Source organism: Sturnira hondurensis, unplaced genomic scaffold (assembly GCF_014824575.4).
Source record: "Sturnira hondurensis isolate 20B ecotype Veracruz unplaced genomic scaffold, ASM1482457v3 Scaffold0025400, whole genome shotgun sequence".
Lineage (NCBI taxonomy): Eukaryota > Metazoa > Chordata > Mammalia > Chiroptera > Phyllostomidae > Sturnira > Sturnira hondurensis.
The window spans coordinates 59,107-73,956 of NW_028098031.1; the positions used below are offsets into that span (position 1 = coordinate 59,107).

The window sequence follows — 14,850 nt, forward strand, 5'->3', positions numbered from 1 at the left end:
GAAAAGCCTAGGAACCCTGCCTTACTTGAATAAACAGAATAAAGAGGTAACTGAAACATGCTTCAGCTATAACCCTTAGAGATGTCTAGGAGAGATATCTGGTCTCTAATGAGAAGCTTTTTGTCAAAAGAATTCAGAGTCCTCCTGAGCCCTGGACAAGGAAGTGGTTGCAGACCACATTTTGTAGAACCTACCTTTACACACTGGCATCCTTGTCCATACAGCTCTCTGTCCATCAATTACACACTGACTAGAAGTTGGGCCTTCTAATCTATACCTGTAGACAGAGGGTGGTCATTCAGAACTATTAGGTAGCTATTGATATGGGTCAATAACCTCTACTTAAAGTCCCAGGTAAGTTAATTTGATTTGTGTTCATCAACTCTTATTAGCATTGTCTGTCACAATCTCACCCCCAGCTCCCCACAGATCCTCACAAAGGAGCCTTCACAGGTCACCATGCACAGAGAAGCCCAAAGGGTTAAATCTCACAGGGCCTCCAGACACTCACCCTTCATTACAGGAAAAGCTCACAGTCACGTGAACCTGAAGACTTGGAGGCTCCTTTACCTTCCCGTTAAGTAGTGGTCCTGGAGGTGCACACTGGGCCTCTGTGGAAACACACCAAAGATACACAAGGAAAGGCATAGAACAGAATAGCCTAATTTCTGAAAATTGGTTGTAAATTTAGGGTACCTTCACATTTTGGAATGGTAGTACTCCAGTCTCCTGAAGACAGACAACGAATGTTTTTTTCTCCAACAAGCAAGTAACCGGGTTCACAGTGGTAATTCACAGATGATCCAGGGACAAAGGGGCCAATGTTGTTTCCTGTGTAATTTCCATTGGGGATAATCGGAAGCGGTGGACACTCCAGGGAGAAATCTTTACACACACATTTTTAAAAAAGGCCATTAGATGAAATATCCTTCATGATACAGATTTTGACATAGTACATGAATCTAAATAAATGACACATGATCTGTGTTAACGAGTCATGAATTTTCAACTCAACATTTTAAAGGTCAAACAAGTGTGATTTATCATATCCATACTATACCAAAAGTAGCTCATTGTTTTTCATTTTTAGTTACTTTATGACTTATTTTGTGAAAAATACCAGTTATCAAAAAATAGTCCATTTTCACAGATACTCTCATCTCCTCTTAAGCTTATTCTCTTCTCCAAAAGTAGCATATTATTAGGGGGTTACCCTGCTAGATATAAGTAACAGTTTTGTGGGATTCTATATGTGATACATATATGTACACATATTGGGTGACACTGTGTGTGCTCACATCTTAACTTATGCCTTTCTTTCTTTGCTTAATAACATATGAGATCTTTCCATGTAAATAAAGATCTACCTAAATCTTTATAAAGGCTGAATTCTTTTGTATAGTCAGCTCATTTAGTGACTATCTTCAGATTGTCCTCACCTCTGAGATTATATATTTATTTATAAATATATACATAAAATCATATTTTTCCATTAATAGTTTTTTAACCTGTTAATTAATTTAAAATTGACTTTGTTCTTCACTAAGAAAATAAATAGCTAATTTTGATGGTAAAATGTTTGTCAAACATGCTAGCTACTCTAACTTTATGACAGAAGTTCAGATTAAGATTTCAGCAACAGCATAAACCCAACTACATAAAGATTAATGGAGACCTCACTTGTAAAGTCATTTGATTTGAAATGTTATGACTGGGAGATGATTTGGGAAAATACTAGATCACTTCAGAAAGTGTTTACAGAAGTCACATAGAACAGGGCACCATTTTTTCCAGGCTGCATTAGCAGTTATTTACAGATGAGTGTTGAGTCCATGGGGTATAATTTTGCTAACAGAACTCACATTTCTTCTCATTTTAACATTAACTCAGATATATGCTTTAAAACCACACAATTCACAAAACCAACATTAGCAAACTCTGGCTCCCAATCTTGTGAGACGTGTTCAATTCAATTATTAGGTATGTTCAGTTACTTTTTCCCATCATAATTTAAAATATTTGTTCTACTGATGCTTGTTGAATGAACATTCAAATCCTTTACAACTAAAAAAATACCCCAAGAAAATTATCGTTTTCACTCTGGCCATGCTTCCACTCTCATCCCCACCGTTCACACATTAACACTATTCTTCCTTCAGAATGATACAAAGCTTCACCTGAACAGAAATGGAAGGATCCACCCTCCCAACTCAGTTTAATTTCCTTTTTACTCACCACTCTCACAGATTGGTAGTGGTGTTGGTCCCCATGATGTATTTTCTTGGCACCAAACGGTCTTGTTTCCTTTCATGGTGAAGTTGGTGTCACAGGCAAATGTCACAAAATCCCCATGTCTGTATGGTGGCCTAGATGTTTTACTTTTGTGTCCCCCTGATACTTTGGGCTCAGGGCAAAAAATCTGCCTGTTGAATTTTTCACATTTAGGAGCATCTTTATCCCAGATTCCTTTCACTTGGTCTTTACTAATACAAAAAAGGTTTCTTTCTCCAATGATGCGGTAGGCAGGTGAACAAATGTACCTCACAAGAGTATTAATAGGTATAGGGCCAGAAACATGACTATTTTTACCATTTTTGATTGCAGGAGGAGGGTCACAATAAATTCCTGAATATTAAAAAAAGAAATATGTGGTGATATTAATTATGACAACAAAAAGATTCAAGTTTAGATTAAAAGTCCAAATATAGAATATGTCACTTTATCAAAAACAGAATTAGAAATGTGTATAATTTATTTTTTACTCATAGTCTTACTGATACCAAAGATCCTAAATTCTTACCTTTCACTTGATCCTCAGCAAACAACTCAATATAGAACTTAGAGGCATCATCTTGACCAAACAATGGCAATCAAACAGTATTTATTAAATAGTTGTCAGTCTAATCAATTTTAATAAAACAAAGGCAAACAGTACATTAAACTATATGTTAATGACATGCTAATCACAAGTGTGAGCACCATGGACTAATGAAATGAGGGCTCCAGTGACCTAGTTTCAAATCCCTGCTGTCATTCAATAGCTATGTGACTTTGGGCAAGTCTTATCATCTCTAAGTCTCAGTTTCCTAGTGTATCATATAAATCAAGCTACTTCATAAGGTTATAATGGCGACCCAAAAGGCCTGATATGAGCAAGTACAACACCTGGAATGTAGAAATTATTTGATGCCTGTTTAAAACACACAACTGGGGCTACAAGTGGTGATGGACATTCTGTTCCTCTACTAAAGATACTGCAGCCTCGCTACAGTCATTTGTCATTCTTTGATGCTACATCCTTTTGAAAAAGCCACAGGAAGTAGTCAAGATTTTGGAATAATGACCTCATATTCTTTATATTCTTGTGCGAATATTTATTCTTTATAGCTGGGTTGGTATATACATACCTTTCTTGAGTGAGTCTCAGAATAAAGAAAAAGTACTGGTCTCAGAATTGCTGGTTGATTTGCATTTACCTCTAAGAGTTGCTCATCAGTAGAAGAACTGGGATAACAACACATGGCCAAAACATTTCAACACAGATGTGCTACTCAGTTACAGTGGGGTAACTTTTCAGAGCCTTTATCTTAATATAAATAGAATACTCAATGAATATGTAGTCAACTGAATACCCTTCATTTTGGTCTGCACTCTAGAACATACTGGAGAGTGGCATGTACATGTTCAAAGAACACATAGGATGTTATAATTTATAAATGCATGATAACACCAAAAATCAAGAGGTGAGATTCATACTTATTTTTGCTTCTACTCAAATTCACAGACACAGAAGCTATTATTCCAGCATACTCTCATCCCTTCTGAAAAACACTGACTAGAAGATTTGCCACTTAACCAGTACCTTAAACAATAAGGGGTAGCAAATCATCACCAGAAGAAATCAATTTTCAGTTGCATGGAATTAATCACATTTCTCAAACATGTGGTATTAATGAACTCAGTTTTTTAAAGCATTTTAGGCTTAAGGAAAAAGTCCAAGATTGTTTATGAATCAGTTCAGCTATGTGATGACTTCAGACCAAGTGAAAACAGAGAAAAAAATCCTAATGATGATAAATTTTTTAAATATTCTTTTTCTCTTTGGCTTCCAAATTTCAAGATTCTCTTGACAATTTTGAAGGAATAAACCTCAGTTTTGAGTGAAGAAAATATCAAAGATCTTGTTCCCTAAGCTTATCCCAAAGAGTCCCTCTCACTATACTCCCATCATCTATTCATTCTCCATGAGAGGACTTCTCTTTGGACCTCAAACTTTCTTTTTTCAATGATGAATGGATAATGCCCACTTTTCACAGATTGTGTATAATATCTACACTTGAAGAAAACCAATTTGGTTAATAACAGGATTCTTAGTTATAAATGGTAAAGAACAGGAGGGAAAAGACTAGAGGGAGGGAAAAACAGTAACAGTCTTTGAGATCACATATTGCAATGCTTAACTATAAGTCAAAGGTCTCAATTCAGGCCCTGTCACCTCACAGTCACCCCTTATTACAAACAAAAGAAACTTTTGCCCCAAGCTGGAGGTTAGGAAGGGCCACCATCTTGCCATTGAGAAATTTTTCTGGAATGGGATCACATGATTCCACCAGGAAAAAAGAGACAGAGCTGGCACATGAAGAGTCAGGAAACAGCTGAGTTTCCTTAAGATGGAATAGAGCTTTAGGCACCTTCACATTTGGGGGATGTATGGCTCTAGGTTCCCAAGGATGTACACTGCATAGTGGAACCTTAGCTCCAATGAGACTGTAGCCAGGCACTTTGGAGTGTAGGACACTTTCCATCCAGTTGCAAAGAATTCCTTATCCATTTTGTTATAATTACCATGGTAGATATGTGGAGGTGGTAGACACCCTGAGAAAAGGACTGGACCAGAGGCCCTTTATTTATGAAATAAGAACTTTCTTCTCTACAACCTAAGCCAAACTTGGGGTGTGAGGTGGGACAAAATTGGTCATGGCCCCCTTTCTGATATAAAGAAGAGAGTCCTTCAGTAATGTGGAGTGGGCTAACATCCATTACTTTTTTTTATACATGATGAACCATGCAACCATACACTTTCTTTCTTGATGTACCATGAAACATTACATTTACTCACCATTTTCCACTTTATTTAACTAAAATGGCGGTGGTTTTCTTCTCATTGATACAGCAGTCAGGGGAACCAAACTTTGGTAATACATTTTTTTACCACCAAACTCTACCTCATTTTTCCTGCTCCCCAAACCAGGTCAATAAGGGTTCTAAGCCTTGTCATGTGAGAGCAGGGGGATCTGAATGTAGCCACATTTTTGTAAGTCAGATATTCTCAATAAGAGTAGGGGAGAAAGGATGGGGGAAGAGACTAAATCTTAATTCTAGCTTTACTCTCAATATAAGAATGTGTAATGTCTACAGATATTTGAATCAAATTCTGACATCAGCCAATTACTCCACTGGCATGACTAACAGAATTGAGAATTCATTTTAACTTCATTTGAAGAAAATTGATTTATGTACACATTTTAGAAAAATATCTGATCATTGGCTCTGGCACTATCTGTTTTTTTTTTTTAAGAGTTTTCTAAATTCCCCTACATTAATGTATATCTCATATTGCTCCATGATGTAGTAAATTTCTTACCTCATCAACATGTAGATTTTACTTTCAAAGTTCACTTTGAAATTCCTTAACAAGGATACCCAACCATATCTACTATCTTTCTCCTCCTCCTCTCATAGCTACCATGTGTCTATTCAACCAACTTTCATTTATAGGTTACCAAATGTTCAGTCCAACTCACCCTCGAAGCACCTTGGAAGTGGAGGATCCAATTTACTGTTTGGTTGGCACCATGCTGTGTTGCTGCCTTTCATGGTAAAGCCAGGCTTACACTTAAACATCAAAGCATCATTTAAGGAAAATGAACATCTATATCCAGATTCTATAATTCCATTTTCAATTTCCAAAACTGGGCATTTGACTAGATTAATACACTGAGGGGGAGGGCCACTCCAGATGCCAATTTGATTGTCTTTGCTGGTACAATATATTGACTTCTCACCCACGAGGTCAAACAGCTGTTCCCCATTCTGTCCAACATGGCACTGATAAGTCACCACCATTCCATAGCAAAAGTTCTCTCTACTGTCCTAGAAAAGTCCCCATTGGAGATGGCTGGGGGTGACTCACAAGGAATAGCTTTTTGGAAATCAGGTGGGAGGATAAAGAAGATATTTAAATGTTATACCCTCTGAGGATTTTGTTCTCAGTCTTAAAAACCTAACTCTAATTTAGCCTACAAGGAACACATTTTGTTGAAATAGTATATCCTGTCTCAAAGATGATGATATAGGAAGTTGCAAGGTAGGAAGATGCCTGGAACTTCCCTGATATAAAGTAAAAAAAACAAAAACAAAAAACAAAAAAACAATGACAAGATCACTATATATCGTCCCTAGAATACAGATAAATTGTTATATGAGGCACCTGGGATGACCTACATTTTTCATGAAATAAAGTTGGCAGTGTAATCTCATGGCATATTTTATTTAGATTTAAGCCCTTATTCAGTATGAAATAACTTATCATCAAAGGGGAGAAATGAAAGGAAAGTGTGGTGTGATGGGGGTAATTGGAAGAACATATACCACAGCTCTGTGCCCAGAAATTTCCAAACCAACTGTAACTTTGTCTGGGCACACATTTTGATATGCAGATGCCTAATTTCCCTCTAGAATACAAGAATTACATAGGGTATAGTAAAGGGATCATTGTACTCACACTCACATAAAGGCATGTCCTTATCCCAGGTTACAGTATTGCCTGAGATAATGCATATAGCAGATGAATCACCAATGAGTTGATATCTAAAGGCAAAGAGATGAGGGATCATCTCTCAGCTAGATGTACACTTCAGCAAAGTTTAGTTCTCTGTCCACTGAAAGAATGGCAAAAGATGGAATATCATGTGTGAGAAGTATAAGTGATGGACTAAGGACTCATACAAAAGATAAAAGAAACTAAGGCCAAGTAAAATTTGCCTGCTGTGACCAGTGGAGATTTAAAATTGGAGGAAGGGTAGCCCAACCTACTTTCTCTTCTAGGTAATCTCTCCAGGGGGTAGTCCTGAAAGGTAGTCTCTAGAGCAGGTGAGGTAGGTGATTCTCTTTTTGCTTCTCTATTTTGAAGGGTAGGTAGAAATTACTCAGATCTCTTCTTGAAGACAGATGGCTTCTGGCTGAAATGATGGCTATAACACCCATGTACTCTGGAAATGTCTCCTGCCAACTCACCCTTTGTCACAAGAATATGTAATTGTAGACTCAAATATGATATTCGTGTGTGTGAGGACAGAGCCATGGAGGAGTTCTCCAGGACTTACACATGATTTACCTACAAAGGAAAACAAAACAAAACAGGATTTGGGACTAGGATTTGAGGAGCCCTTCATGTTTTATACAAGTCCCAACTTGATTGGACTTTCTGAGTAGCTTATCTCTGTTTATTCAAAGAAATTTCTGACATTTATAGAACTTCTATCTTCCAAGGGAACAGGTAACTCCAGAACAGTATGTACTTAAAGCATACAGCCTATATTTCTGAGTGTGCATGCAAAACATTATTTGTGGTCAACATAATTTATAATCTCTATTTCCCCTTTTTATACTGTCAGTTGATGGCATCATCTACCAAGTATTGCGACTTAAAGGAAAAAAAAACAAACTTAATAGTCATCCTTTCCTTTTTGTAACTCATTCTTTATCTCTGGCCCTTCATTGAGCTGGTCACCAAATTTTAGTAACTGAATTCCAAAAATCTCCAAACTTACTATTTTATCAAAGCTGTAATCTCTCACTGGAGGACTGAGTTACAAATTTACCTTTCTAGCCCTGGTTTCCAACTTCTATGCACATCTACCAATGAACATATTATCTTTCAGAAACACAAATATGGTTGTACCACTACCTAAATTTTAACCTACAATAACTTAACATTGTTGGTTGGAAAAATTCATGGCCTGACACAGTTAAGCTCCAATTTACTTAAACAACTACTATTCCTCACCATTTACTGAATTTTTCTCTTTTCTGAAGATGTCATGTTCTTTTACATTTTCATGCTTTTATGTGTGATGTTTCCTCTGCCTGTGATGTATAGATTTCTCTAATTCTCCTAGATAGCATTTATTATTTACTTTTTTATGATCTCACAGAAGTTTTTCATCTATGAATAAGTGACATTAAATGATAGTACAGTATTTGTTTAAAAGCCAGTCTTTAAAATTAGTATAAGATTTCCTCACAGGAAGGGATTAGCAGACTTTGACGCTTCTCTCTAGCCCAATCATCTAGAATAAAGCTTCATACCTAGTAGTTATTTTTAAAAATCTCTTGAATTAAATGGAAGTAAGAATGATGTTAAACTATTATTCTGTGCATACTAAGTTCTAACCTCACTCTAACATAGTACAGAGAACATCAAGTCATGGAGATCACAGGTAAATAGAGTGGGCCAACTGTGGTGACTTAACCTCAATACTCAATGTCCTTAGGAGTAAAAGAAGAGAAGGAAAACCCAAGAGCCTCCTTCACTGAGATGACTTACTAATTTGCTAATCATTTATCATGACAAATAACAGGTTAGCCCATAGAGATACTAATAGATCCAAAGATGCCTCTATTACAAAGATTACTCACATTTACAATATTGCTGAGTATCTGACCACTTGGAGGTCTCTAGGCAGGTGGTAGAGAATGACCTTTTGCTATACCCAGGAAGGCATTCATCTTCCAAAGACATCCCCAAAGCAAACTCAGACTGATTACTCTGAACTTTTGACTTAGCAAAAGGATACCTTGGCAAGAACTTACACTGACCTAGAGACAAAGACCACATGAATACCAAAAGTAAGAGAGGCTAAAACTTCTACTCTGCTTCTGTTTTGTCACCAAGTACCCTGACAACTTTAACTTTTAGAAAGTAAACCCAAAATGGGGCAATAGTTTCTTGGACAAAGTACATATATCTTGCAATATGAGTACATATACAGAAAAAAATAAGCTCAGAAGTTCAAAGACATTTTAGGATAGACTTTAGATGGAGAAAGTCAGTTCATAAAATTCCATAAAGACCCCAGAGTTATTTCATCTTTTCACAACCTCACACATAAAAACTAAAATCTTATAAAGTTTTCTAGTATGCAAAGGAAACTAAAGTACATCAGAGGCCTAATAAGCTTGGACATTTAAGATTCCCTATAATTATTTTAATGAATTAACATTACTTTTTAAACCATTACAGCTTTAGTTCCTACCAATAAAAATGTGTGTGTGTATTATTCTTCATTATTGCATTTCATTAACCTAGTGGAATAATATGCCCTCAAGAGATCTTAGTATTTTCTTTCTGACAGGTGCCAGATAAAAGGAACTACTCATTTCAAGACGATTCCCAGTGAGTTAAAAAATAATAACAACACTAAGAAACAAATTTTATCCTAGGATATGGGTAAGAAACTGTAACACCCACATACTTGAGGATATGGTTGGAAAAGTCATTTTTTTTAGGTATGAAATCTCCAGTTTTAATTTTAGAATGGCAGTATAATTTGAATAATAAATTTAGAAATCTTTTTTTCAAACAAATCTGAGATGGGTACATGTGAAAGTTAAAGAAAAATTATGGACTAACGGACATAAAGGCAAAGAGAGCTCCCACAGTTTTAGCCAAACCCAGTCTGTCTATAGTCCCACACTTCTGCTGAAGTCATATAGATTTACTAAGAATATCCATCACTGTTGGGACCCAGATCACACTTTAGGTCTCCTTCTATTCCTTTCCTGGACTCCTTTGGTGTCCTCCATTAACAACTACAAATGTCTCCAAGTGCCTGCCTGTGTAAAACACCAGGCCTCTGTAGGGAAAGACAGGATTTGACGTCAATAAAGACCAACTTCACAGCTATGACATTACTTGTGAGAATTTACTCCAAGCAAGTGATTTAACCTGCAATTATCCACTGTGGATAAGGACAATACCAAATAGTTCTCCACAAGCTAGGAAAATAATTTTAGTCCACAAAATTGTAGCAAAGACATGAAGTATGAGAGAACCAAGACTGCGAAGCAGCAAAAGCAGAAAGGTACTTTATAATATGACCTTCCAAAGTGAAAGAAGAGAAGAATCACACTTTCCAAATGAAAAATGGGAAATTTGTATCCTCAATGAGAATACTTGGGACTTTTTTTCTTTTGGCAGACACTAGCTCTCATTAGTCATGAAATTATCAAAATCCCAGGTCAAAGACAGAATTTTTAGCAATCATGTTCTGTCCCATTTCAGAAAAGGGAAGGTTAGTGCATGAATTTTAAGTAATATGAATTTTCTTAAGGGTCACTGAACCCTCTTCATATTTTCCTAATATCCAGAATAAAAATCTGAGTAGATCAGGACTAGATCTAAAATAGAAGATAGTGGCAAGACACTGAGATATACATTCCTTAAAGCATGTTAAAAACTAACTAGACAAAGTTATTTCTAGAGAACAGAAATACATTTAATTTTTATTTAGATCCAAGGAGATTTTCCTAAAATGGCTTAGAAATTTATTTGAAATTAATGAAGAACAACTATACATGACTCCACAACAGGAAGACAATCAACCAAATTAAAAAATGGGCAAAGGAACTGAACAGACACTTCGAGGAGGAGGAGGACATACAGAGAGCCCAGAGACATATGAAAAGATGCTCAGCATCACTAGCCATCAGAGCAATGCAAATTAAAACCACAATGAGATACCACTTCACACTGGTCAGAATGGCCGTCATAAACAAATCAACTAACAGTAAGTGCTAGTGAGGTTGTGGAGAAAAGGCAACCTTAGTACACTGTTGGTGGGAATGCAAACTGGTGCAGATACTATAGAAAACAGTATGAAATTTCCTCAGAAAACTAAAAATGAAATTGCCTTTTGCCCTGGCAATTCCACTACTAGGATTATATCCTAAGAGCCTATGCTCTTACATGTTCATAGCAGCACAATTTACAATAGCCAAGTGCTGGAAGCAGCCTAGGTGCCATCAGTAAATGAGTGGATCAATAAACTACAGTACATGTACACAAGGGAATACTACACAGCAGAAAGAAAGGAGCCCCTACCCTTCATGGCAACATGGATGAAACTGGAAAGTATTATGCTAGGTGAAGTAAGCCAAGTGGTGAAAGACAAATACCATATGATCTCACCTATTCGTGGAACCTAATTGACAAAACAAACTGGCAAGCAAAATACAGCCAGAGACATTGAAATTGACAACAAATGGACAATAACCAGAGGGAGGGGAGAGGGAAATAATGTGGGAAAGAAGGGAAAGGAATGTAAATTAACACAAATGAGGGATCCATGGATGGAGAAAAGGTGGGTGGGATTGAGAGTGGGAGGTGGGCGTCGGTAGGGTGTGGGAAAGTGGTGGTGAGAAAATGGAGACAACTGTATTCAAACATCAATTTTTAAAAAAATGTAAAAAAAAGAACCACCATGATATAGGATAATATAAGTAAAACTAAAAATTAAGTCAGAAAGCAGGTAGGAGGAAAATCATTATTGAAAATTATTATAATCAAATACTTAACACTGGGCTTTCTTGTTATTTGACCATTTTTGAATGATGGTTATGTGTATTAACCAAGGTACTGTCCTAAGTTTAGGAGATGCATCAGTGAGTATTAGAGACAAGGTTCCCACCTTCATGAAATTTATATCCCATAAAGCAGGAAAAATAATACCAATAAACAAATAGATGATTTGTAAAGGAAATAAACAGAGTGATGTGTCAAAATGTAATGCACTAGAAGGATGAGGGGATACCATGGTATATTATCCATGCTTAAAGTTATGATGCTTAACGAAGGCCTATAAAGAATCAGCACTGAGTTGCTACTGAAGGATAAGAAGCAGCCAGCCAGGCAAAGCATTAGATAAAAGCTTTGTACACAGAGGCCTAACAGTAGGGATGGGTTTGCTACTCTCTAAGGAGAGATGAAAGGCAAGGGAGTCTGGAATACAGTGATTAAAACAGAGTGGCATGTCATCAAGTTAGAAGTTTCAGTAAGGACAGATTGCATAGGGCTCCTCAAGTGGCAGCAAGATGTCTGGAGGTTATCCAGAGCAGAAGTCACTGGAGAGTTGAAGCAGGAGAGTTAAACTGCCTGGCTTTTTAAAAAGAATACTCTGGCAATTGGGTGGAGAATAAACAGGACTTTTACTTTCAGAAGCGAAGGAGTGCAGTCTGGAGGCTATAATAGTATTTCAGAAAGGAAAAATGAGGCTTGGAGTTCAAGGAGATAGTGAGAAGTGGATTGTTGGGAACCACTCTGCCTGATTTCAGGAGTTGTAACTGCCCCCCATGGCTAAGACTGAGTGAGTGACCTTCGGAATGCGAGGTACTAAGGAGACAAAGCTTGTCCCCTGCCCCCAGTGCTTGGTCAGTTAGTCTATGATGGGTACTACCCCTCAGAGCAGGGGCAACCTAAGCCAGACACAATCACTTGGGAGGCCATCATGGAAGGACTCGGGGGCGGGGGGAGGCTGTGACAAAGAGGGAGTGATGGACCCTTGCCCCCCTGCTATTCTGACATAGCCTGAGTCCCTATTTTCATCTGGGAGAAGCACTTCCCAGCTCTAATCCACTTAAGCCTAAAAACCTATGACGGGCAAGGCGGTGCGACGCTTTGCTGGCTAGAGAGGAATGCCCAGTGATCAGGCCTAAGAATATGTAAAATTCTGTGAAACCTGCTTTGTTTAGAGTACTCCCATTTAAATGATAAGGGTTCAAGCAAGAAGTTGGTTCCTCAGTTTTATGGCTCCTTAGCTATCTGACCCTGACTGAGAATAAGCCCTCATAGTTCTTCCAATGCTATCTATTGTTTGATCCTTACCTGTATTCTTGTGCAAATGAACCCAATAAAAGCCCCTTGAGGAAGGAGCTCTTGGCCCTTCTCCTTTGAAAGATTGGCCACCTTTCCTCCCCAAGCAGATCATGTCTTGGTAGTTTCACTTTCATCCGTGGTGGATGGGTGGACTTTGTGGGCAAAGTTGCCCCCACAGTGGATCAATTTGGAATATACTTAAAAATAAATTGTGATGACTTTTTGTATATTAGATGTGGGGCTAAGGAAATGAGAGGATTTAGTAATAACTTCTAGGCTTTTCACTTGAGCTACTTAGTTGATGGTAATACATGTACTAAGAGGGGAAAGCCTGGGAAAGACCCAGGTTTTTTTTTTTTTTGGTGTGTGTATGTGTGTAGGGGGTTAGGTAAGATATGGTAGGAACAGAATTGATTGCACTGTAGATTTGGTATATTTAACACACTTACTGGGTCTCCAGATGGAGATGCTAGGTATGCAGTTGGATGTGCAAATTTGCCACTCAGGAGATAGGTCAGGACTATAGGTAACAAATGAGTCATTAACATATAAATAGTGTTTAAAGCCATGAAACTGGATGAAATTTTTTAGGAAGGAAAGTATTGAGAAAAATATAAGAGGTCCAGCATTGAACCCCCAAACCCTCTAATATTTGGAGATAAGGCAAAAGGGACTAAGAGCAACCAGAGAGGTACAGGAAAAGTAGGTAAAAGTGTCCCATCTTAGAAAATGAGGATGAAACTGTTTCAAGAGGTTGGAAGTATTCGTCTTTTGCTGAAAGACTGAGGAAGACAAGGATAGAAAAATGATTACTGGATTTGCCAGCATGAAGGTCAGTAGTGACCTTATTGAGAGAAGCCTTAGGAAAATGGTGGGGAAGGGGGTTTGACTGGAGTGGGTTAAGGAGAAAAAGATATGTAAGTAGTCAGCGGAAAATTTTGCTAAGAATGATGAGGAACAGGGGCAGAAAAATGCAGTTCCATTGGTTATGAGAAGTCCTCTTTCCCAAATAAAGGATGTCATAAGTCAACAAGTGATATAAATTCAATGATGCAAGTCAGAGTACACTGCAGAAGTCCTTCCAAAGGAAAGAGGGGATGCAATGTAATCATGAATACAAGAAGAGGAGCTGGCATTTCAGTAGACAGGATACTTTTTCCATCGTTAAGGGGAAAAAAAAGAACATCTTTATTGAACTCCTAGTTTTATGCTAGTTCTAGAATTCATTGGGCAATGTTCCCCTGGAACATGCATTCCAGTGAGGAAACAAACCCAATCAAGTAAATAAACAAGACTATTTCATGTGATATAGGTGCTCTTTGTGAAATAGAACATGGTTATGTGATAGAGAGTGACCTGGGGGAAAACTGCTTCAGATAAGAGTCAGAAAAGAATATAGGTAGAGCTAAGACATGAATGCCCAAGAGATAGTCAAGATGATCTGTAGAAAAAAACATTTCAACAGAGGGGACATTTAGTGCAAAGGCTAACAAATGCGTGTTCAAGGAATGGAAAGAAAGTCAGTGTGGCTGGAACAGAGGAAGTTGTGGGGCAGGATAGAGAATTTTAGAGAGAGGCAGAGGTGTGTAGTCAAGGATAAGGTGCATTAATTTTATTCTAATGTGATGGGAAGCCCTTGACAGATTTTAAAGAAGTGAATAAAACAATCTGGTCTTAGATGGAGGTAGATGATTAGAAAACAAGGGAATTCCTGTTTGAGGATCTTGGCAAGAATGAAATTAATTAGTGCAGTAAATTTGAATCAGTTCATGAAAATAGACAAACTAAAGAAGTGGAGAAATGCTCCAAGAAGGAGATTTGCTTCCCATATACCTGCTTACAGCAGTGTGCCCCATAGATACTTACTTCAGAATTTTCCAGAGTGCTGGTTAAACCTCAGCTTTATTGGCCACATC

General features: G+C 37.5%; 1 protein-coding gene across 3 annotated transcripts in view; it reads right to left on the reverse strand.

The window, feature by feature from the left end:
• The window catches only part of CR2 (complement C3d receptor 2), a 35,971-nt gene that overhangs the window by 18,499 nt on the left and 2,622 nt on the right, over window positions 1–14,850 (reverse strand). For all 3 annotated transcript variants that reach the window (XM_037039709.1, XM_037039708.1, XM_037039707.1), the window contains exons 2-5: window positions 2,236–2,625; window positions 697–885; window positions 512–611; window positions 195–277 (exon numbers count right to left, since the gene is read on the reverse strand). In XM_037039709.1, coding sequence (XP_036895604.1) covers window positions 195–277; window positions 512–611; window positions 697–885; window positions 2,236–2,625 — 762 coding nt within the window. The remainder of the gene's footprint in view (window positions 1–194; window positions 278–511; window positions 612–696; window positions 886–2,235; window positions 2,626–14,850) is intronic.